This window comes from Lacerta agilis, chromosome 3 (assembly GCF_009819535.1).
Source record: "Lacerta agilis isolate rLacAgi1 chromosome 3, rLacAgi1.pri, whole genome shotgun sequence".
NCBI lineage: Eukaryota > Metazoa > Chordata > Lepidosauria > Squamata > Lacertidae > Lacerta > Lacerta agilis.
In genome coordinates this window covers 73,407,575-73,431,767 of record NC_046314.1, presented here as the reverse complement: position 1 = coordinate 73,431,767, position 24,193 = coordinate 73,407,575, and the positions used below count along the sequence as shown (strand labels likewise).

The window sequence follows — 24,193 nt, the reverse complement described above, 5'->3', positions numbered from 1 at the left end:
TGCCTGGTGTGCTCTGGTCCATGGGTTCACGAAGAGTCAGACACGACTAAACAACAACATTGCCTACTGCTTAGCATCATGGGGGTACAGCTGACAATAGTACTAAGCATATTAGAAGTGTGCATTGACTTGTGATCTTTAGATAGCTATTTTTTCTTGTCTTTCTTTTTTCTTTTGCCAAAATCCAGTGAGGATGTCTTGTGAACAGAAACTTAGTCCTGTACAATCAAATAAAGTGGTCAGCACTGCCAGTTCTGGTGATCTATTTGGCTGAGGGACTCTTGAGCACAGCAGTGAGTGTGCAGTCCTTCAAAGCCTTTAGATACGTCTGGTCAATTATGAAAACAAGCAGTTAAGACATCACACAAAAAGACAACTGGAGCCACACTATTATTTATTCAACTTTGAAATGCTGATTAGCTAATATATAACACGGTAAGGTATTCAGCTTGTCCATTATTAAGTTCTGTGCTTTAGTATTAATAATCATTTCAAATGAGCATACTCTTGAAAAAAGAAAGTCTGAAATTAATGCAACTTGTCCCTGTTTCCCAGAATCGACTGTCATCAGAATTTCACTGAAAAACAGGATTCCATGACACAGTATACCATGAAGGCCACAGCAGACAAGTTACTTACCAGCAGCCTCAGTGAGATGGGTGGGCTGGGCCTATTTAAAAAAATAAGAATTTTAAAATTGCAGCCCTACAGACTTACCCTTCCACATTCACTTGGTCAGGAGTTAAGTCACTGTTTTCAGCGCCACAGTTCTGAATTTTTACTTCTCTATAAAGAGAAATCTGTGGATGAAGATACCTTTAAAATTTCAAAGCCAAGTCAGTTAAATTCTGGTGATCTACAACATATGTACAGTATATAAATATATGCATTTATGTACACAAAAGAAGGTTAAAACATTATAAACAGAACCAGCTTAGGCTGTACAAAAATAGCCGCTTGGATGAGAACATGCAAACACACTATGCTTCAAATCAAATTTAAAAAGCATCTCTGAGTTGTGTTTTCTCAAATATAAACTTCAGCTCGCATAGATTTTAAAGCAGATTTATCAAGAGAGTCAACTTTCCTAGTAAAGGTATAAAATCTATTAATAAACACTAGGTATTAACTAAACTCATATACAGTGCTTTTAGGTGATCAAGTTTCAAGTATTTTTCTTTTGTCACAGGAGTCTAGATACCGGTACTTCAGTGCTCGGCTTGACTACTACTTTGAACAGATAGGACCATATCTCTGAAACCACTTGACAATAAATGGTTTGAGACTCACAGCCTATGGGGTAAAATTAGAGTGAAAGGGGTGTCTGAGAGTGCTAAGGAAGATGGCTTTCCCCTAAGCTGTGCCTGCAAGTGCTGTATATGCTGGTGCTCAAGGGTCCCTGATCCTATATCCACTGAAATCAGTTGCAAAAAACACCCCTTTTGCTATTATTATTTTTTTAAGGCCAGGAGGAAAGCACCCGGTTTGATTTCTGACAGGAAGCAGGATATAGAATTCTTGCTCAGTAATGACTGTAGTACACTTGAGGGTGAAATCAGATACATTCGAAGTGTGATTGGCATACATTACAACAAATAATGAGTTCAAACCACTTCCCACCACACTTTAGAATATCTGTCTGCCTTTATCCTTACTGAGCCAGGCTTTGAAGGTAAGCAGCTGAGCTTTAAAATAGTCTTAATCATGTTTTTGTAGCATCTTGTCACAGGAGCCCGTGCGGCTTCGTTTTTTTCAAAGTAATGAGTTTTGTTATCAGAATTGTTTAGGTTAGCTAACCTGAGTTCAACTAACATGAAATAGTTTGGGAGGATTCTCCCCCTACTGCTCTTTATTCTTTTGGTTTGACTTTCGTAGCTTTCTGTAGTTTCTATAATTAATTTCCCTCTGAGGAAACAGACTCTTATCCAGTGAAACGAGGAAGAGCCGGCATCTCGTTAGGGTTTTAGTTATGAGGGTTTTCATTTGAGTTGTATATATTTTTGTCTAATTCCACTTAGTTGTGTAGGGGCCCTCACCCCATTTTTTGGAGTTGCGTTTAGTTAAGTTTGGGTTATATCTTTACTAAACCTTCACCTCGTTTTAGGGATTGTCACGGCTGGGTATTTTATACTTTTTTCCTTGGAGGTTTAAAATAGCTGCAGAACTGATACAATGCACTTGCTCTGGATCTTTCCAGAGTGTGTGTGTGTGTGTGTGTGTGTGTGTGTGTCTTAGTAGAGAAATAGCCCAGTGCGCATGAACCCAGTCATTTGGGATTCTCACTGAAGGAGACATGGCAAGAGACTATTCCTGTTTTCTGGGCTACAACAACAAACCCTTCCAACTCAATGCTTCAGTCCCCCATTCATGTTTCAAAACCAGAAGTTGCAAATGGCATCAGAAAGCTCCTATTTTGTCAATGAACCACAACATGATTTTCAGGGGGTGAGAGGGAACTTAGGGCAGCAGGTTGGGGAAATGAAAACTGAATTGTTGATCAAATCTAGAGTCCCCAATGTGTTATCTGTGTACGCACCATTAATCCAGGGGTTCCCAAATGCATATTCCCCCCCCCCACCAGCCAACATTCCCATAATGTTGTTCCAGCTAAAAAGAGCTTTACTTGGCTCATACACTTTAAAAGTATTCCCAGCAATGAGTACTTGATAATATAGCATAGCCTTCTGCCTCTATAGTTTCATTAATGGTGCTAGTTCTAACTGAAGGGATGTAAGTGCACGGTTGATATTGAAACGGAAGCCCTTGGTTAATTGTTTATGCAGCCGTCACAGTTAACTGCAGACTGTGGGGTCACAAAAGGTTCATTTATTTTCTGATCTTCCTTCAAAGAAGCCGCCTGGTCTGAAATTGAAGAGAAGGAGAGTTGGTCGTGTTCTACTATGTGCACTTGGTCCTCTTCCTTGTCCTTCTTCACATAGAACATTTTCCTAAATTTTTTGAGCTCATGAAGTTCACAGAAAGTCTCTAAAACCACCAGCATTGCAATGAGGCCCAGCAGCAGGTAACCTAGGAAGAAATTGAAGCAGTGTTTAAAATGTGAACTGGTAATATGTCTGATACAATGCTCCAAGTCAGAGAGGTCCACAAAATGGAAGGGGCTCTATCTCTCCAATTAGAACTATATTTCCACACGGGCTTTCGAGTATAAGAACTCTCAATGCAATTTACAAATAAAACTGTAAAACAATAAAAGTATAAAATACAGTTAATGAAACAGCAGTATAAAAAAATTCGTCACCCACAATTAAAACAGCAGCTTATAAAATATAAACCAGAAACGTTATTCAGTTATGAGCAGACTGAAATCTTTAGGTCTTTAAAACTCTTTTGAAAACAATGTGTGGAATTTCTTAAATAGTTGCGCATGCGCAAGGATTACTGCCAATGCAACAGGACTTTCCTCCCTCTGTGCACCCCATGCCACTCCCAAATCTGCTTAGATTTAGGGGGAGTGCAGGGGGGGAGGAGAATGTTTCATTGCACAAGGAAAAATCCTTCTGCTGGTGGAACCAGCAACTTAGCACTATGTTGAATACAGCCAGTAAGTCATTCTGCACCAGCTGAAGCTTCCCAAAAATATTTATCTACAGCAGGGGTAGGCAACCTAAAGCCTGGGGGCCGGATCCGGCCCAATCGCCTTCTCAATCCAGCTTGCGGACGGTCCAGGAATCAGTGTGTTTTTACATGAGTAGAATGTGTCCTTTTATTTAAAATACATCTCTGGGTTATTTGTGGGGCCTGCCTGGTGTTTTTACATGAGTAGAATGCCTTTTATTTAAAATGCATCTCTGGGTTATTTGTGGGGCATAGGAATTTGTTCATCCCCCCCCCCCCCCAAATACAGTATAGTCCGGCCCCACACATGGTCTGAGGGACGGTGGACCAGCCCACGGCTGAAAAAGGTTGCTGACCCCTGATCTACAGTGTCATATGAATGCTACCAGGTAGGAATGCCTTATGCTTGAGTCACAAGCATCTCTGTATGTGGAATTAGTAAGCTATTACTAATTCCACATACAGAGATGCATCTTTAAATATCTGTATGGTAGACACTTTGTAGCCCACTATGTCCTTACATGTGGCCCACAACATTGATTTTTGTTTATAATGTAGTATATTTGCATCTTATTCTTTCTCCAAATAATTCAGAATGGTGTTTCGGATAAGAGTTCCATAGCAACTAGGATTTGGGAGCACCTCGGAAACATGTGATTCCACACCTTAAAAAAACCAAACAAACATACTTAACAGGGTTTTGATACACATTTCAAAAATTCAATCTGGATTTTTCCATTTACTTTTGCTATATGAATGGCTGGACTCAATGGGACTGCCTTGCAAAAGTCACAAAAGAAGCACCAAGAAACACAGCTCTAAAAACTATTCACCCTCCTATTGTACCAGTAATTTGCTACTTACATGTAATTCCTATTTTATACAGCTCTCTGAATTTTTGGTTGTAACCTTCTCCTGGAACATAGTCACCAAGGCCAATGGTGCTCAGCGAAATGAAGCAGAAGTAAAAAGATTCCAGGAAGTTCCACTCATCTTCAAGGACAGAAAATATTGCTGCTGGGATGAAGAAAAAGCACGAGACAGTAACGAAGCCCAGAATCACCGCATGGATGATGGCAACTATCTGCTTAGAGAAACCCCAGCGGACATGGAAATACAGCACAGGCCGCCTTGTTACATAGACAATAATGCGCTGCACCACTGCTGTCAGGAAAAGCAGTGTAAAGGGGATTCCAATGATGGAATAGATGATGCAGAAGGCTTTCCCTCCATCTGACAAAGGCACGGTGTGTCCATAACCTGTTAACATGAAAAGAAAGACAGAAGTGAGATTTGGGGAAAAACAGGCTGACCTGTGAACTGCTCATTTTTCAGGAGTGGACTGATCAGAGTGGAAGGAAGAGAACGATTTGCACCTGGAGCTCCTGAACGTGTGTGCTTCGTTCCACTCATGTACCAGAAAGGCTTGTGGGCATTTCTTTTTTTCATTCATTCATTCACTAACCCCTCCTCCCACTCAGTATAAATTAGCAATAAAAATGTCAATGACTTTTTGCCTAATTCAAAGAAAATGCAAAAATGGCATAGATTCCAGTCCAAGGTGGAATCTAGACACATATTAAAAACGCTATGAAAATGCTTTAAAAAAATGTTTTGAAAAATATATTGAATTTGCCATAAGCTCACCATCTAGTGCAGCCTTCCTCAACCTTGGCCTTCCAGATGTTTTTGGCCTACAATTCCCATGAGTCCTAACTAGCTGGACCAGTGGTCAGGGATGATGGGAATTGTAGTCTCAAAACATCTGGAGGGCCGAGGTTGAGGAAGCCTGAACTAGTGTCACATTTGTATAATGTACTTAAAACACACTTAAAACATTATATTTGCTCACGAGATGGCGCTCCACTTAGGCTACAGGGTTGAAGGGCAGGTGTCATGAAACCCAGCTTTGCACCCAGGCATCTGTCACCTCAGGCAAATACCTCACTTTGCCTAATGACAGAGCTGCCAAACACAACCTCCTCTTCCTTTCTCTTTCATTATTCACCCCACCCCCTTTTCCTCACACTATTTTTCTGCAGGTCAGGCATGAAGCTGTATAAGAAGCAACTTCTTATACACCAGCATCAAATTATTCCTGTGTATTTGGGGTCTCAGGTTGAGATTTTGACCCAGTATATATTTGCAAAGGCAGAAATAATTGGAGCATTAGCTTGCAAGACCTCTTAAGACATATACAGAAACACACAAGCACCCCACATGCAATTTCTTGACTATCTGAAGGATGCAAGTTCCCACATTATGTTCCGAGTGCTAAGGCCAAAACATTTGCTATCCCCATAGACTCAGCAGACTAGTAGACTGCAATTCGTGTTCCATTTAAGTGCCTTGTAATTTTCATGTGAGTTGTAAGAATTACAATGCTTGGTGATATCTGGCTTTGAAGTTCAACACAAATCAAAGCTATCATTCTCTTTGTAACAATGAAATTTCAAGGATTATTCTCCTTTGAAGTTGAATTAATTTGCAAAAAGAAAGAAAGAAAAAAGTTTCACCTGTATTGTTATAGATCCCTCAGGTATCACAAGCCCTGGAGAGCACAGGCAAGATCATGCTTGCTCTCACCTGGGTGGCAAGACTCTGACCCAGGAGCAAGTTACTTCAGGCGTTAGTCTGTTCTTCTGTCTTGTTACATTAGATCAATCTAACAAAATCCCCTCTCAAATGTGACTCATTTCAACACTCATTTGAAGATTGCTTTTCAGCCCAGTTTCTAGCTCACCAATAAGCATGCTAAACCTAATTTATGGCATTATTCCTTGGAGAGCCCATTAAATCAACGTTCAGGATAACTTTATATAGATCTACTTTTTGTTGGCGTTTAGATAATCTATTAACCAGATAATTTAACATCCCCTAGGACTCATGAGTTTCTTTTCAGCCTCTTTGATTGTTTGGGCTCATTTTGCAAAGATTACAAACAGAAGATTTTTTTATTATTTTTAAGCAACACTGTAATAAGTCATGAAGCCTGGAGAGGACTTAAGCTACTTGTTGTCCCTCACTCTAGGCCTGTCTCTCAGCAGATAAAATATTCCATGGATGAAATAAATTGCCAAAATGCCACCCATCCTGCAATATTGACACAACTGCTGTTTTGATGAACCGTATGGGTGCACAAGTTTTTCTCTCATAGAAGTGTGTAGTTCGTTATGTAACAGTAAGAACTGCTCTAAGCTGGATGCACATGAGATATACAAAATCATAAATCACGGAGGAAATGGGTATAATCTGTGAATAACACAAGAAGAAATCTGTTGCATCAGATCCCGGTTCTTCCTAGTTCATCTGTTTCGAATACTGGCCAGACAGATACTCAAGGGAAAATTACATAGAGGGCACGAAGGCAAGACAAAAACATTTTCAGCATTTCATCTCTATGCCAGAAAAGTTTCACCAGCTTAACATCTGCCCCTTTAGCACTAATAATAACAAAATGATAGACATGAGTGCCACATATTGCTTTTATAAAAGCACAATGAAAGGTAGGGCAATCCAAAGTGGGAATGTGGTGGGGAAGAGGGGGAGTGGAGTGACAGGCCCATGAGTACATCCCAAACCCTGGGGACTCTTAACAGTGAGGGCAAAGGGCAGGGGGTAGGTGGCTTTTTCCACTCTGTCAACTCTAGGCAAATTTTGCTGATGGGCTCAAGGATCAGGTCCTCCAGGGAATCCACATAAATTTGAATTCAGTGGTGCCTTCAAAATGCTCCCTTCCAGGGCTTGTGTGTGTGTGTGTGTGTGTGTGTACACCCACACCCAAACCCCAAAAGCAATACAGAAGACAAGAAAAAGTATCAAAAGATATCAAAATTTCTGAATCTTGTTTCCAGGCAACAGACTTTCAAATAACGTAACTGCACCAGGACTAGTTAATATAACAATGGCAAACATTAACACACACCCCCGGGGGGGGGGGTCTGGAGAAGTGTGCATGCACACGAAAGCTTATACCAAGAACAAACTTAGTTGGTCTCTAAGGTGCTACTGGACAATTTTTTATTTTTTTATTTATTTCGACTGCGTCAGACCAACAAAGCTACCTACCTAAATCTAGATACCTCCCCCCGCCGACAAAGTCAACTTGACCATCTACCAAATCTAGGACAAAGTAATGCATTTCTACTTAATAAAACCTAATAGCTAGGATGAAAGAAGCCAGAAAGTTAAACTTTGGGAAGTTTCTTTGAGTATTCTAACTAGAAAACTATCAATTTACTCAGCTGTCTGTTTACCTACTTGCTAGGCAACGAACAATCAAGAGCAGTTATTAGGGTGAGGCTCCAGCTAGCAATCTCTGGATGTTGCCAGGCACAGCTAAATTGATAAACAGCTGCTAACTATCACCATATCTACAAAGAGTGGTATCCAATGGCATCTGTCCACTGATGGAGAGAATCCATCAGAGGGAGGCATTCTGGGGCATACCTGCACCCTCTGTACTCTGGTGCAGATTTAAAGGGATGAGGAGTTGCCGGGGGGGGGGAGTAATTGCTAGAGGTTGCCTCTTTCCCTTCTTATGCTAATATATTCCAGCAGCAGATGGACACTGCTGGATACCACCCAAGGAGCATAAATGTGTTCTGGTGTGGGCTGGATGGGTAGCGCTTCCAGTTTTCAGATGAACTGTTTATTTCAACTTGCAGTTTGCTTACCTGAAGGGCTCTGGGTATGCAACAATATTTTATCCTAAAAACATTACAAAGAATCTTAACAAAAGTTACTAAACTGTACTCCAAAACCGGATTTAAAAAAAGAAAACTGCAAATGATTGTGGACTATGTTCTTGCACTGTGACTGATTACATCTTATTTGTGCCTCCTACAAAAATGTGAATGTGTTAATATTAAGCTATTAATTAGCAGCATTTATCTTGTCTGCAGAACAGAACATAAAAAGGAATATGGTAAGTTAAGTGTCTGAGGCAGAAAGATGCGTTCAATGCTGTGCTTTTTCCATTTTCTGTAGCAGCATTTACAAATGGGCATCAATTTTTAATACTCATCCTAATTAATCCAAGCTTTTGAAAAACACTGTTTATTCCTAGTGCGCTGTGGCGATTGCAAGCTGTGGAGATAGCTACTGCTGAGTAAAGCACCTGTGCAGGATGGTGACTCAGCCTGAGAACAAATGTCAGTCGCAATTAATCCAGAACAGGCTTCTAAACACTGGTGGATGGCATCTCTCACTAGCATGCCAGCAGTATGATTTGGTCAAGAGCAATTCATTGCCATCTACTACTGTAATCTCTCTCTCTCTCTCTCTCTCTCTCTCTCTCTCTCTCTCTCTCTCACACACACACACACACACACACACACACCACCTACCAAGTAAGGAATAGGTTATGTATCTTGGGAAATTAATTTCTTCCTGTTAAGACAAGCAGCCAAAATCCTGGAACACAGGAATATAGGAAACTGCTTTATATCACATCAGACCATTAGTTCATCTAGCTCAATAATATCAATACTGACCATCAGCAGGACGCCCCGCCTGGAGACACCAGGAATTTATCTTGGGAACCTTTTGCATACAAAGCATGTGTTTGGCCATTGAGCTATGGCTCTTCCCTATGATGTGCAGAAAATACCGGTAAGCCTCATAAAAGTAGGGGGCAGAGAGAGGAACACAATTTTCTATTCTTCCTTTAGTAAACCTTCCTTTAGTAAATAATGGTAGGAATGGATGCCCAGGAGCAGGATGAAAGGTGGATACAAATGTGGGTACCTAATACATGAATAATTAAGAAGCAGTGAATTGGCACCATACGCTTCATGGGAGATAAACTCAGTGAAGTATCCATGGCTGAAAAAATTCCAATGTTAAGAATGCACCATAGCAGAGATAGGGAGATGCAGAAACTTGAGCACTTAGATTTCAGAATAGACAGACTGGCTCAGCATTTTGCAGATGTCAAGTAGTACATATTTTCAAAGATACTGCTTCATTTGAGAAGTATTAACTCCAAAACTTGGTTGCAGAAATCCTTGTGCAATGACTGCAGTTTTTGGAATCTGACACCGAGCCAGCTATGAAGTAGCAAAATCTATCTGCATTAATAGGAGGTTATACTACCTCCAAAGGCTCATGAAATGTTGCTCCATGCTTAAAATAATGTATTTTTTGAAATATAAAATTACATTTCCAGCAATCTACATACAACTGCAAGCTTTAGGAATAAATTGATATTGGATATAATTCAATTCAATTTCTCAACTTAAGGACTTTGGCTTATTATCTGCTGTGTTTAGAGAGTAGGTGTAAGGAAACGGAACCTCATCCAATTCCACAGAGCTTCCCATTTGATCCCAAGGTCTTCATTCTACTATTAGACATTACCTCATTTTTTTGTCCTCTTGGGGTGTTTCCAGATGAGGTGTATACTCTGTAATTACCACTCTTTGTTCACTCACCTTTATGGGGCCACATGGCATCATCAGCAACTTTTTGCCCTTCTGTGTTTTCCTCATGACCCCTCACTATTTCTTAAGATCATGGAAAATCCATTCACTTCTTTTTATGGAAACATAGTGGAATATTTGATGTAGGGTTGAGAAGTAGTATAAATTAGGGACAAGGAGTGAGCTAATGATTACATGGTTGCCAATATTCCACTGTTCCTGTTTTCATTGCCACTGTGCAATAATCCTTCTTCCTTTATTTTTCAGTAGGGAATGGAGAAATCTGAGACGCATCTGAGGGAAAGAGCAGTTGGGAATCCCATGCCACCAACTCTCCCTTATGCCTCAAAATGCACAACTGAATGAAAAGCTGACATACCTTTTTATGTACAGAAATATTACAATATGTACATCAACCATTACTGCTGGCAAAAATGCTCTAAACTGCACCCAAGATGTAATGCAGGCAGTGTTTCTGTGTATGTGTGCATATGAGTTAACTATCAGAGAAGAGATTGTGATACTTGCTAATTTGAATATTTTAACAAATGTTTGGTCATAGTTTTAATTTCAAGAAAAAGAGTCAGTATTGCATGTGACGTTGGCTCCCTAGCTGCAGTTTTAGCTACTTTGCTAACGGCCTGGACCTCTCCAGGCCTTTGAGGGGGCCTGGTTTCATTTGAACTGGGAATCATGGTTTACATTGTTGTTGTTCAGTCGTTCTGTCGTGTCCGACTCTTCGTGACCCCATGGACCACAGCACGCCAGGCACACCTATCTTTCACTGCCTCCCGCAGTTTGGCCAAACTCATGCCAGTCGCTTCGAGAACACTGTCCAACCATCTCATCCTCTGTCATCCCCTTCTCCTTGTGCCCTCCATCTTTCCCAACATCAGGGTCTTTTCTAGGGAGTCTTCTCTTCTCATGAGGTGGCCTCAACTGGAGCCTCAACTTCAGGATCTGTCCTTCTAGTGAGCACTCAGGGCTGATTTCTTTAAGGATGGATAAGTTTGATCTTTTTGCAGTCCATGGGACTCTCAAGAGTCTCCTCCAGCACTCCTCCATTCAAAAATGGTTTACATTAACTATAGTCAATTTCAGTAAGCCAGCTTCTGGATAGATTGCTGAGCGCTGGGAGAAATATTTAATAGGAAGAAAAGAAAACACACACCTACCACTCATGGCCACCTTGCAATGAAAAAGTAAGCTCAACCTTATGTATACTAAAATTCTAACAAAATCTGAAAGCTCCCAGAAAACGAAGGAGAAAAAAAGAAGCCTCTTTCACCACTTGTCTTATTATGCAACCCTGTGCATGTCTACTGAATCCCAAGTGTGTTGTTTATTTATTTAAACAGTTTATATACGGCTTAACAACAATTGTCTCCAAGTAATACACTGAAAATACAATGGAGGAAAAGGTAAACACTGGTTAAAATGATAAAACTAGATTTTAATTAAAATGCCTGCTGAAAGAAAAAGGTATTCAGTAGATGCCAGAAGAACAACAACAGGGAAGGGTCCTATCTGACTTCAACTGGAAGGAAGTTCTGTAAAACGAAGCTCACAATACTGAGCCTACAGCTCATGATTGATATGAACCATGCCCGGAAGCCATGGGGGATCACTGACAGTGACTCCTTTGAAGCTCTCAGTGATCCAACAGGAATATAAGGGATTAAGCAGTCCTTGAGGTATTCTGGACCAAAATTGTTAAAGGCATAGTAAATTAATACAAGAATATAGAGCATTGTAGCCTAGGGCCAATTGAACTCAGTGGGGCTTACTTCTAAGTAGTCATACATAGAATTATACTGTAAAATACAGTGGTGCCTGTAATTAACATTTTACAGAAATAAACAAAGTGCTTATATGTGAAATAGTTTGCTGTTAATTCTCTATTAATAGGCATCATCTATAAATGCACCTGCAATGAATATTTCATGTTGTTGTATAAAAATGCAAGCAGTGAAGAGAAGAACCCCACAGACCTAGGGCTGTGAAAGTCTGGGTTACACAAACTTTGTTAGTGATAACAAAAATGGAAGCTTTCATTGTTTTCAACCAGGAGTTGTTAAGTTAAATGTTTTTTACGAGAGACATATTCATTATTGTCTATTGGCAAACACAGCACAATTTGCATGATGATGCCACATACTTTTTTATTCGTATTAAGCAGCATGATTTATAAGTCTTACAGAATATATTAGTAAAGCTATCTAATAAGTGTCCCCAAGAAACCATATAGGGAAACTTATGAGAACTGATTTCTCTATGACACAAATTCCTGCCATTGGTACTTTTAGGTAGGTGAACTAGAATAGTAACTTTGGTGAACTTATCTGCAAGACTGTATCAGTCAACCTCAAGGGAGAAGATTATTGCAAAGAGTTGGATTAGATGTCCCTTGTGGTCCCTTCCAAAAGTACAATTCTATGTGTCTATGGTGTGTTTCAGCTTCTTTTTCAAGGAGATAGAAAGGAACGAAATCCACAGATTTTAATACAGCAGGTTTCCACTCCCATGTTTTAAAATATCACTGCTGTTATCAGATGTGGTGCAATGGAAATGTGAAATGCTTTCTAAGAAGTTGTCCCTTCATCGTCACAGTTGCTTGCCAAATACCACTCTGAAAGTCAACAGTTTCACTTGGGGCACTGTGATGTGTGAGTCAGTTTTTAAAAAGCACCTCATGTTTATGAAAAGAAACCTTGTTAAAATGTTTCAATGACTCACTTTCCTGCACAGTTAATTAGAATTCAAATTCCACCCATACCTAAGCTGTGTTTCCCCCCCCTCGCCTTTCCTTTAAAGCATTAGTGTCAATACTACTAGTCTGCACAAAGGGAGATTATTTTTTAAAATAATAAATAACTGAAGTCAGTGATATTTTTACCACCCTGATCACAATTATTCTATTCAGTGGCCAATGCATTAGTCTGACAAACTGAAAAAGCAAAGGAAAAAAAGATGAGAAATTACCAGCCCATAATCCATACAAACTATCCCATGTGAGACAAAATGAGGTAGAGCCATCATCCTTTCCATAACTTGCCTGTAGAAAACACCTTCGATTCCTCTTGCTACACTAATTGGATTCTATGCTTTGTTGTTGCCATACAAAAGAGCACAAAACTGCTTGGCAGGGGGTTGGACTGGATGGCCCTTGTGGTCTCTTCCAACTCTATGATTCTATGATTCTATACCCTGACCCATTCTTCCCCTCCCCAATTTAAATACAATAGTTATGGGCTTCCCAGCCTGAAAACACTTCCTTGACACTTCTATGAAGAAGAAGAGTTTGGATTTGATATCCCGCTTTATCACTACCCGAAGGAGTCTCAAAGCGGCTAACGTTCTCCTTTCCCTTCCTCCCCCACAACAAACACTCTGTGAGGTGAGTGGGGCTGAGAGACTTCAAAGAAGTGTGACTAGCCCAAGGTCACCCAGCAGCTGCATGTGGAGGAGCGTAGACACGAACCCGGTTCCCCAGATTACAAGTCTACCACTCTTAACCACTACACCACACTGGCTCTCTATGCTGCTTAAAAGCTGTTTCCCACATCTAAAGAGGCCATGGAAAGGCTCCTGCTCCTGTGCAAGATTGTTTTGTCAGCATCAGATAAAAGAGTCTTTTGCAGTACCAGCATAGAGTGTCAGGACCTGAGTTTTTTAGCTCCGTTTCCAGTTCACTGTTTTTGGAGTACACTGTCACTGAGTCCAAAATATTATAGTATTGTCACCGTGTACGGTATTAATTGTGGCAGACCTGGGACACTCCTTAGGCATATATAAACACATTTGCAGGGCTGCCTTACCCATGAAATGGGGAGAAACAGAAGGTCCCACAAGGTTCCACCCTCATGCCAACTGCCTTGGCACCTCCATCGTTGGCAGAGCATCGATACTGATTTCCAGTGAGATCTCATGGAGCATGAGAGATTATTTGAATTTCTCTTGCTAGAAATCAATGCTGATCAATGTCAGCAGCAGAAACAGTGCTGGTGGAGGCAGGCAGTATAGAGACAGCGCTGAAGGAGGTGTGTGACCCAACCGGGGGGGGGGGGAGTGGGCAGCATGGCAGAGCAGCACTTCCTGTGTTGCCTAAACTTGCAACATTTGTAAATTTAAAACCCTTTTTAAAAACCCTAGAAAGGACATGTGAGCTTCCAGGGCAAAGATGTCAGTTGAGGGATGGGGAATACTGATTATTAGTGCGTTTGGAAAGGAAATTTGTCAGTTGAAGCCCCTAAGAGTTTATACCATGGGTAGGCAAACTAAGGCCCGGGGGCTGGATCCGGCACAATCACCTTCTCAATCTGGACGGTCCAGGAATCAGCGTGTTTTTACATGAGTAGAATGTGTCATTTTATTTAAAATGCATCTCTGGATTATTTGTGGGACATAGGAACTCGTTCATTTTTCCCCAAAATATAATCTGGCCCCCCACAAGGTCTGAGGGACACTGGACCAGCCCCCTGCTGAAAAAGTTTGCTGACCCCTGGTTTATACTGTAGAAAGTATCCTGTATAAGCACTACACAGGGATGTTTTCCTTCCTTGCTGTCAAACCTCAAAGAGCCTCAAACCTGTGCCCTCCAGTGTCATACAGCACAACAGGGGAAGGCTTCAGGAGGGCAGACAAAAAAAAATCTCTTTTCCTTTTTCCCTTCCTGAAACTCCCTCCCCTCTAGAGGTCTTAAAAACAAGGTTCTTGTTTAAGATTGGTTGGAATCTTGAAAATGAGCACTCCTCTTCTTAGGGGTTGGACATATACTGCCACGTGTTATTACAGGTTCTACTTGTTCCATATGGTTGGGACCACATTTCCTGTTTTTCACAACATGTCAAGATATACATCTGTCGTTGTAACTTCAACCCCTTAATGGCATTCCCGCATTGCATTATGATGTGGTGCTTGAACAACAACATACAAACAAACAACAATTGAAGTTGCCTAAATTGTGAAGTGGTAACAAGCCTTTGATGTTCACTTGGAAAGAAATGGTAAAGTTGAAAAAGTTTCAAGGAATGAATACAGTGGTACCTCGGGTTACATACGCTTCAGGTTACAGACTCCGCTAACCCAGAAATAACAGTTACAGGTAGGTAGCTGTGTTGGTCTGCCATAGTCAAAACAAAATAAAAAATTTTAAAAAATCCTTCCAGTAGCACCTTAGAGACCAAGTTGGTCTCTAAGGTGCTACTGGAAGGATTTTTTTATTTTTTATTTTGTCCAGAAATAACGCTTCAGGTTAAGAACTTTGCTTCAGGATAAGAATAGAAATTGTGCTCTGGCGGTGCAGCGGCAGCGGAAGGTCCCATTAGCTAAAGTGGTGCTTCAGGTTAAGAACAGTTTCAGGTTAAGAACGGACCTCCAGAATGAATTAAGTATGTAACCAGAGATACCACTGTAGTGCCATTTGATAACAGCTATGTTGTGTGCAACCAAAAAGCCATCTTCTGAAGAGGACACATCATACTGTGGTAGTTTCCAGTAACCATAAATTAGCTTTGGGAAGAAACTGCAACTGCTTAAGCTTTACATACAGCATACATCTTAAACTTGACCCATGCCATTCATTTTGCTCAGGTTACAGAACGTGATATGAGTCAAGATGGGCAGAGCTGCAGTGACCTTATGTCACATTAAGCAGTTTTACCTCAGTGACTTCAACAGAACTGATAAGTGATTAACAAAGAATATTTGATCTCTGTAAAGAATCTGTATTCAGAACTTTAACAAAACCTAATTAGGCAGCTTAGGACGCAGGAGAAAACCGTAACAACATATATTTAGAGCACTGAAAACAGTTCACAGTAAAGTAGCTGCAGAGACAAGCTACCCAGATTGGGAGTGCATTGTGAATTAGTTATGGGTGTGCTTTTATCTCTCGACCGCACATGATGAGCAATCGGTTTTTCCATTGTAAGAGGAAATATAATACCCACTTCTCCCCACCAGGTCACCTTATTCAGAAAGCAAGAGAAACACAGTAGCAGACTTGCATTCTCTCAGCTATCTCAAAAGCAGTGTGATCTTTGAGGAGACTTGCAAAAACTTGTGTCCTCAATCTGCAGAAACAAAGCTTCTGAATTTTCCAGTTCTACCACTTAAGAAGACTGAAAACATATAAACTAAGCATACTAGACCCCCTTCTCTGATGCTGGGAAACGTTTAGTTTTGCTAGGCTTCTCTTAGGCAGAATGTAATGAATGGCAAACTTGATACCAAGGCCATAATCTGATTTCAGAGAACCTTGAAGTTTAAATGGAAATTAGAAACCAAAGGTAAGGGGGAAAGTTCCATCCTCAATTTTGAAAACTTAGGTTTATGAAATAAAGAGAGAGAACTGTTTGTCTGTGCTTTTTAAGTCATTCAAGTGATACCTCAGAAATAGGCACACCAACTCTAGAGGGCTAACATGTCTTCGGCCGCCTCAATCTTTGCTGGAAAGGCACTGGGCCCCCTCAGTGTTGAGAGGCCTGGCACACATCACACACACACACACACACACACACCTCTCTCTCTCTCTCTCTCTCACACACACACACACAACATCACACACGTTGCAGATTCAGCAGCCAGCTCCTCCAGAGTGCTCAGCCTCCTGTAGATGATGCATGACATCATGCACACACAACGTGCACCGGGTCCGGGCCCCCTTAATCTTGGGGGCAACCTGGCCCCTCTGCTCAGAAAACTGATCCAGAGCCTAGTGACTTCCCTGAAATAAGAGAAAATCATTTTACTGTGCATGTATAACCATGGTTCTCAACTTTTTTGGAAAGTGACACCCTTATTGCTACTTTTCTGCCCAGATAGATAACCATGCCATGGTTGTACATATGAGGGTAAAGCATCCATCAAGTTTTCCTGACAGAATGGAACCTGTTCTACAACTCTTTCTAGCATGTCTTTGCAATATTCCTAAATTCAGTTCAACATACAACTTTCATCCAACCATTATTAAAATAAATACTTTAGAGTTGCAATTTGATGCACACTTATCTGTGAGTAAGCCACAATGAACACAGCAGGACTTGATTAAATGTGCACAGGATAGCACTGAATTATTTCCTAATACTGTTTAACACCCCCTAAACTGTTTATGTCAGTGGGAGTAAGTTTCACTAAATCAGACTGTGCTATATATCTTTTATAGCATTTCAAGGTTGCAACTGGTAGCTCTAGTTTATATTTGTTTATATTACATCACAGAAGCAGATAGAAAAGGTCTAGTAACATGGTTGCCAAGTTTCATCAAGGGGGTCCTTTGTTCAAAGTCCATCTCCACCTGTGTAACAGACCCTTGAGAACACACACATGCTACAAGATAAAAGACTCAAATATTCACCCATCAATTAGCCCTTGGTTTTCCTAACTCTCTAATTTCTGAAAGCTGTACTGACATGACACTGCAACATGCTTATTTTTCTGACTGAACATGCAGCTCAAAGGCTTGCTTCAAAAATGTTAAATGCTGGCTAATTAGAAACCTATAACCAACGTCTTAGCCCTGTTCTCTATAGGAACCAAAGCAGCTCCGTAGAGTTACTTTCACAAATAATGCTCATCCCCCCCCCCCCCGGAATGCATCATTTGTTAATGTGGCCCAGAAAGCTGAAGAGATTATAAAGTTTCAAACTGATGTATGTTCTCACCAATGCATTTTTTTATTCTTGAATTACAGATGCAGGAAGTGTACAGACCTTTACATCATCTGAGAACTTATTGCAAGCATGTCTGCTTTGAAGTAAGCTCTCGCTGGTCACTTTCTGGTGTGTTTAGGACTGCAGCCAAAAAGCACCTTTGGGTGTTTTCAATGTACCGGTACATTTTAGGCAACATAAGCATCACATCCATATTACTGCTGAGCTTTTCTCTTCTAAGATCATGAAAACAGCATGTGCGAAAAGGCCCTTTGAGTGCTTCTTACACCATCTTTGCATTTGTGTACATTGTCAGGGTTGGGTGAAACAACCAGTCCAGCCACTGTTGGTTCTACTCACCCATTTAAGTAAATATAAAATATAAACACCATAAAAGAATCCGCCCTAAGACTGTGCCCTGTGCTGTTTATATATGTGTACTGTATATATATGCATACAGAGGTTCTGTAGCCACAGCCATGACCAATGGCAATAGCCACATAAAGTGCCAGGGGCGCCTGAACTTTATACCAAGGGAGGGGGCAGAGTGGACAGCCTGTGGTTCCTTGGTGATGATGGATGGGCACTTTTCAGTTTCTATTATTCTTATAGCTTCGACGACTTCGCCCACGCTTGGTCCAGAGATCGGCTTCAGGAGCTCTCGGGAGCCTTGGCGCAGACGAAGCCCCGCTCTCTTCTGCAGCGCCCTGTACCCGGCGGGAGTCCCGCACGCAGAGCGCGAAGGCAATGCGGCGGGATGGAAAGGGCGGCAAGCGGGGCTTGCAAGAGCCTCTGGAGGAGGGCGCGCGCGGAGGGAGAGGAGGAGGGAGGTGTGTGGAGAGAAGGAGCTGCTCGTCGAGCGAGCGGCGCCTGGAAATCGGCCTCGGCCCTGGGGAGAAGCCATTGGCCCGTCAGGGTGGCCTCGGAGGGCGAGGGAGAGGCACTCGCTCCTGGGTTCCGGGGCTTCATTGACTCCCTGTGAGGCCCCCCCGACTGGAGCTATGAGGGAGAAAGAGGAGCGAGGGGGGGCAGTAACGGGTTGGGGGCGGCGGAGGCGGGAGACGCGCGGCTAGGCCTGGTCCCGCCGGTCCCGCGTGGCGCCCGGCGCCGTCCTCCTTACCCGTAGTGGAGAGGACGGTGCTGGCGAAGAAGAGGGCCGAGGTGAAGTCCCAGTTCCAGTTGCCGGAAGCGTTGCTCAGCACCGACACGCCGTAGTTGCTGGCCTCCAGGACTCGCGCCAGGAAGCTCTCGAGCTGCTGCTCGGAGAGGCACTCATGCTCCTCCACGAAGCGCCGCTTCAGCTTGTGCAGCTCCTGGCGCAGCAGGTCCTCGTAGGGCAGCTCCACCGACGAGAAGACCACGGCGCCGAAGACCAGGTAGAGCGCGTAGCCCAGCACCAGCAAGCCGAAGCACCAGGCCGAGCGGTGCCTCTCCACCAGCCGCACGCACGAGCTGCCGGCCAGCGACTGCAGCATCTTCCCCCGCCAGCGCCTCGCGCTCGCACCCGGCGCCAGCCCGCCGCCGCCGCCGCCGCCGCCTGCCCTCAGCGCTCGCGAGGCTCCGGTCCCTGAGGAAGGGAAGGAAGGCGCGGGAACCTCGGCGCCCTTTGGACGCGCGCGGAGGAGAGGAAGCGGGACGCCGGGCGGCTTTCGGTCGGGCTGTAGCCCGGGGCGGGCGACGGGGTGGGGTGGGGAATGAGCCTTTCCCGGAGCACCGGCTCGGCCCCTACGCGCGTCCCCTGCCTGGAGGCTCAAGCTCCGCCACACATTCAAACGAGCCCTTCTCCGGGCGTCTGGCAGCGGGGTTTCGCTTCGTTCTTTTCCTGTTTCCTCCTTTCGGTGACTTTCCGTATCAAAAGCCCAGATGATGTGGCGCTCACGTGGTTTCCCGGCTCAGGTAACCGGGAACGGGTCGCGCGTCAGCTGCTGAACTGGTTCCAGCTGGGCAGCTCACTAAAGTGGGTGGGAAAGGAAACACGCATACCTATAGATTCTCTCTCTCTCTCAAAATAAAGGACACATCTGGATATCTGGAATGGTCCACACTCTCACGCACCTACCCGTATTCAATCTCTTTCTGCAAGCAAAGGGCACATCAGAAATGAACATGGGGAGGGGGGAGGAGATGGAAAAGTTCGTTTTCATTGTAATTCCACCTTAAGTGTTCATTAGTTCTGCCATTTCATCCCGTGGTTTTGCTGTTCTGAATGTGGACCTCACCGCTGGGCTCTGCTCAGTGGCGTTCCTTTTCAGGACTGGTACTGGCAGTAGCTTCTCCATCTCTTTGCAGCAGGAAGACAGGACTGGCTGTGTGGGCACACAGTCCCTCATAGAAGCATAGAACTTTTGAGTTGGAATGGACCATTAGGGTCATCTAGTCCAACCTCCTGCAAGGTCATGGAGAAGACCTCTCTGGAACCAGAAGCTTGTGGCAGCTACCACAAGGCAGAAGTGGAGCAAGGTGGGGGCGGTCCGCCCCAGGTGTCATCCCTGAGAGGAGGTGACATCACCACGGGCAGCGCCCCCCTGGGACGTGCGCCGCCACCAGCGCACCCCCCTGGGATGCGTGCCACCGCACCCCTGTGGGCGGTTAGCCCTGCCCCCACGGGCCACTCCATGTGCTGGAGCAGCTAGCTCTGCCTTTGCCACAAGGTGCTTGAGAAGGAGGTAGTCAGCTTCAGGCATGCTTAGAAGTCAGTTATTCAGACCCATTTCAATCTGGCACCAGGCCTGGGGTGGCCTTGAAACAGTTTCTTTGGTCACCCTGCTTGATTATATCTGCACTGAGAGAAAGGCAAGCGGAGTGCAACTGACACTTGATGCCACCTGGCGCCATAGGTTGGGAGCATTGTTTTGCAGTAGTCCTTCTGTATCTCTCCTTCGGAATCAGCTGAAGCTGTACAGGTCTTTGGCCAGTGCCTAGATGGCGGCAATAAGCAGAAGTTGTATGCTGACAAGGTGGAGGCTGGGGGTTCCTGGGTCCAAAAACTGGATTTACTGCTTGTTGTGCATTCCTCCTAAAAGATCAAGTATGTAGCCTGGGTCAACTACTTGATTCCACCTTGTCAATGGATACTTTGAATTTGAAGTTTGCACTGAAAACTGCTATTTAAATGGATAACGGAGTGCCTTTACCCTCTATACAGTGCAGGACTTCTGAAAATCACAAAGCCAAATCTTTAACAATGTTTCATAAAATCAAGGCAATCCTGTATTGTCCATCACAGTGCCATCCTGATTTTGCTAGACTACAGTTTACAGCTCTTGCTGTTCCTGACCATTGGCCATGCTGTCTGGAGCTCATGGGAGTTGGAGTCCAACAACATCTGGAGGAGACCATGTCGGCTACCCTTGAGATTGTGAGTGCGCTTCCCAAGAAGTGCTGCAAAAGCCCACCACTTCTCTTTTGTTAGGTGGGGGGGCACTTCTTTTGTTAACCTGCAAAATGTCATTCTAGAACCACCCAACACTTTTGTGAGTGTTTGTAATCAAGGCTGTAGCTGACTCAGAACCCCTGAACTACAGAAAACTCTCTAAGAATCCTGTTCCTCAAGGCTGCCCAGTCTTTCAAGTGTGTCATTTGTTAGTTTTGCTGACAGACCTTCTGCCTAATTAAATTGTTGGGAACTTCCAGCAGGGTCCTTGTTCTTGCATTGCCAAACCCCATTCCCTCTCCTTCTGGAGAGAGCATAAAAACGGAAATATATTATAGCTCCCTTTCTCCCTCTCCCTCTTTCTGCTTCTCTGCCCCACCTGCCAGTTTTCCAATTATCACTGCAACTCATCCACCCTCTCACCTCAGAAGTTGAAGCAATTCATTGCAAGCTCCACTGCAACAACACTCCTTGTGGCTCTTTCTTTCTCCTCCTCCCTCCTTTGGAAAGAGCCTTTACAGTTAACCTGCTCTTTCATTATGGTTTCTTAATAAAACTCCATTTCCAGAAAACCTCTGATATTGTCAGAAGTGCCTTACATGGACACTCTGCTACCAAGATTAAAATGAAACAACTGCATCATGTATGCTTGGCGAAGCATGCTAGTTTAGGTGCCAGCTCTGTCACACCGACCGCATCCTGTCCTCTGGCAGAATAGAGCCAGGGTTGCAGTAGGAAACAGTTTCCACAGCTAAATTCTCCCCATGATTCGTTTCCTGGAATGGCTTGTTTCCTGAACATGAAGAAATAATATGCAGATGTGTATTCTGAGCAGTCCTCATAATGGAAGGAAGGAAAGGATGATACGATATCCTTTTCGTTTCATAATCAAGGTTTAACAGCATGAAGGTGTGTTGTATCCAGATGTCTTCATCAGGCAGGTTTCTTATAATGATAATTTCTAAAACAGAAAGTGTGTTCAGAATTGTTTTTCTTTATCAAGTTATATTACTCCATTCTATAAAATATTCAGAGTATTTTTAGTCAAGGTTATTTAGTAATGGCTTTTTGAACTTCAAAGTGTATTTCCCACAGCATTATTTCTTTATGCCAGATATGAAGAACACTTCACCCCACCCCCACTCTCATCATTCCTGACCATTAGCCTGGAGAAAGTCAAGAGTCCAATAATATTTTGTATTGGGTGGGGGAGGTATCACAGGTTTCCCCTTCCTAGTTTAAACTCATTTAGCAATTAAAATAGAGTTGGGTGCATATCAAAATAGACCGCATTTGAACAGCTGGTATTAATGCAGGTGCACCTTTACCTCATTATTTTTGACCAGGTTAGATGTGGACAGGCTGGATCTTGCCATGGTTCTTAATATATATTGTTGGCACCTATCTGTCTCGAGAGACAAGGGAGTGTGCCTCTAAGGGTGAAGTCAAACCGCTGCATTAGCAGCACTGAAGTTACCTTCCACGATGTGCAAGCCTGGACATTATGTATAGAGGTCCTGGGCTGCTTAGACAACAGTACCTCCCTCTCTGCCTCGCTGATGTGGTCCAAAGGAAAGCAGAGCATTTGGCACCAACTTGGCTGCAGGAGTTGCCAAAAGGAGACATACAAGGGTGCCATCCTTCTATCTCATTTCTGATTTGTGTTTACTCCTTAGCCTTTTCTTTTCCCGAAGTACTTGATTGAGTGTTCAGTTCTGTCCAATATGCACGTTAATAACTAAATAAGTCTTTTAGTAAGAGGACAAGAAGAAGATGAACTGGTGCACATTTGAAATCTTTATTGGGAATGAGGTTCTGTGGGTTAAATGTTGTCATGACATGAGATAGAAGCACGGATCTTTATGGGCAATATCATGCCTTGCTGTGTTAGTACAATGGATTTATTGACAATGATTCTTGTGTCAACATAAAATACAACTTGCTTTCATTGTTGGTTTTACAAGGTTTCTGGAATAAAGGGGCCTTGTGGCTTTTCAAAGTCAGCAAGTGTGACTTGGAAAACAAACCTGCAACAAACCATTTTAGCTTAATGAGGCATTTCTGTAGAAATAGTTGATGGAAAAAAATGCTGTACTTAAGTAAGCAAGTTATTAATGTGTCATTCATTTTTGACCTATTGCATTATAACATCACCACTTTACTTTGTTTGGGTTACCACAATGACGCATGCTGAATGTGCTTCCAAATGGAAGGTAGGCTGCTTCAAGTAGGAAGCTAATGCTCACCTTACCGAAGAAATTAAAGGACGGTTCCAAAGACTCCTATATTTAGATGTTCATAAATAGTCAGGCTTGTGCTGTATCCTTCATCCAAACAAAGGGAATCCTTAGTTCCTTGCAAAGGGCACAAGTTGATTTTCCTAGGCAAATGAATGTTATGGAGGATTGCATTAGGCTCTCAGTAGTTCTTTGACCTTTTAAAAATTATGAGCTATGAGGTGAGGATGGCCTAGTAAATTCAAGAGCTTATACTATAGAACGTTATTAAATTGAATGAATGCTAAACCCATGAAACAGGAGTGTCAACCAGTCCAAAAACTTACGTTGATTAAGGTCAAGGTTCAGCAACTGAGGAGCTATAGGATTTGGAAGAAGCGCCACTACCCTGGAGAAATATCAGATACACTGGTGAAACAGCTGGAGTGGGATGGAGTCATGGGTGGAAAATGAGTGACCTAGAAAAGGAGTACAGTTAACAATGATGAGTATGCGGGGATAAATCTGTCCATGTATTTGGAGTATCAATTATGTGAAAGTTTGTGCAACAGAGTAAGCTTCTGATCTACTTGGTAGTCCACATTTTTATGCTATCTGATACCTGTACATGTATTCACTATTTTCAGAAGAAGGAAAACTGTTAAGCACCACAATAGCATTGTTGACACCCTGTCCTTCTGCAAGGAGATTCAGTAGAATGTACTTTCTTAAATACATCTAATAATTTATAAACCTCGTCAGCTTAAATTTTAAAGTGTGCAGCACATTGACTCATATTACTGCCTTCTATTTCAATATCGCTCTTATTTATGTTATCCGCAAATGAAACATGCCAGTGTAGAAAATGAACTTCCAAAGATTCAATACTGGAGGAGCATTTATTTATCTGATGTGGCAGCAGAATTTAATTTTGACCTTTATTGAATTTGCTTC

The 24,193-nt window shown here is 42.8% G+C and overlaps 1 protein-coding gene across 1 annotated transcript; it reads right to left on the bottom strand.

The window, feature by feature from the left end:
- Positions 1-2,551: 2,551 nt before the first annotated feature.
- On the bottom strand, positions 2,552-19,276 carry KCNK1 (potassium two pore domain channel subfamily K member 1). The gene is made up of 3 exons (XM_033144293.1): positions 18,771-19,276; positions 4,441-4,836; positions 2,552-3,027 (listed from the first exon to the last, which is right to left on the bottom strand). The coding sequence occupies exons 1-3, from the start codon at positions 19,123-19,125 to the stop codon at positions 2,768-2,770; spliced, it is 1,011 nt and encodes a 336-aa protein (XP_033000184.1). The 5' UTR covers positions 19,126-19,276; the 3' UTR covers positions 2,552-2,767.
- Between the last annotated feature and the right edge of the window lie 4,917 nt (positions 19,277-24,193).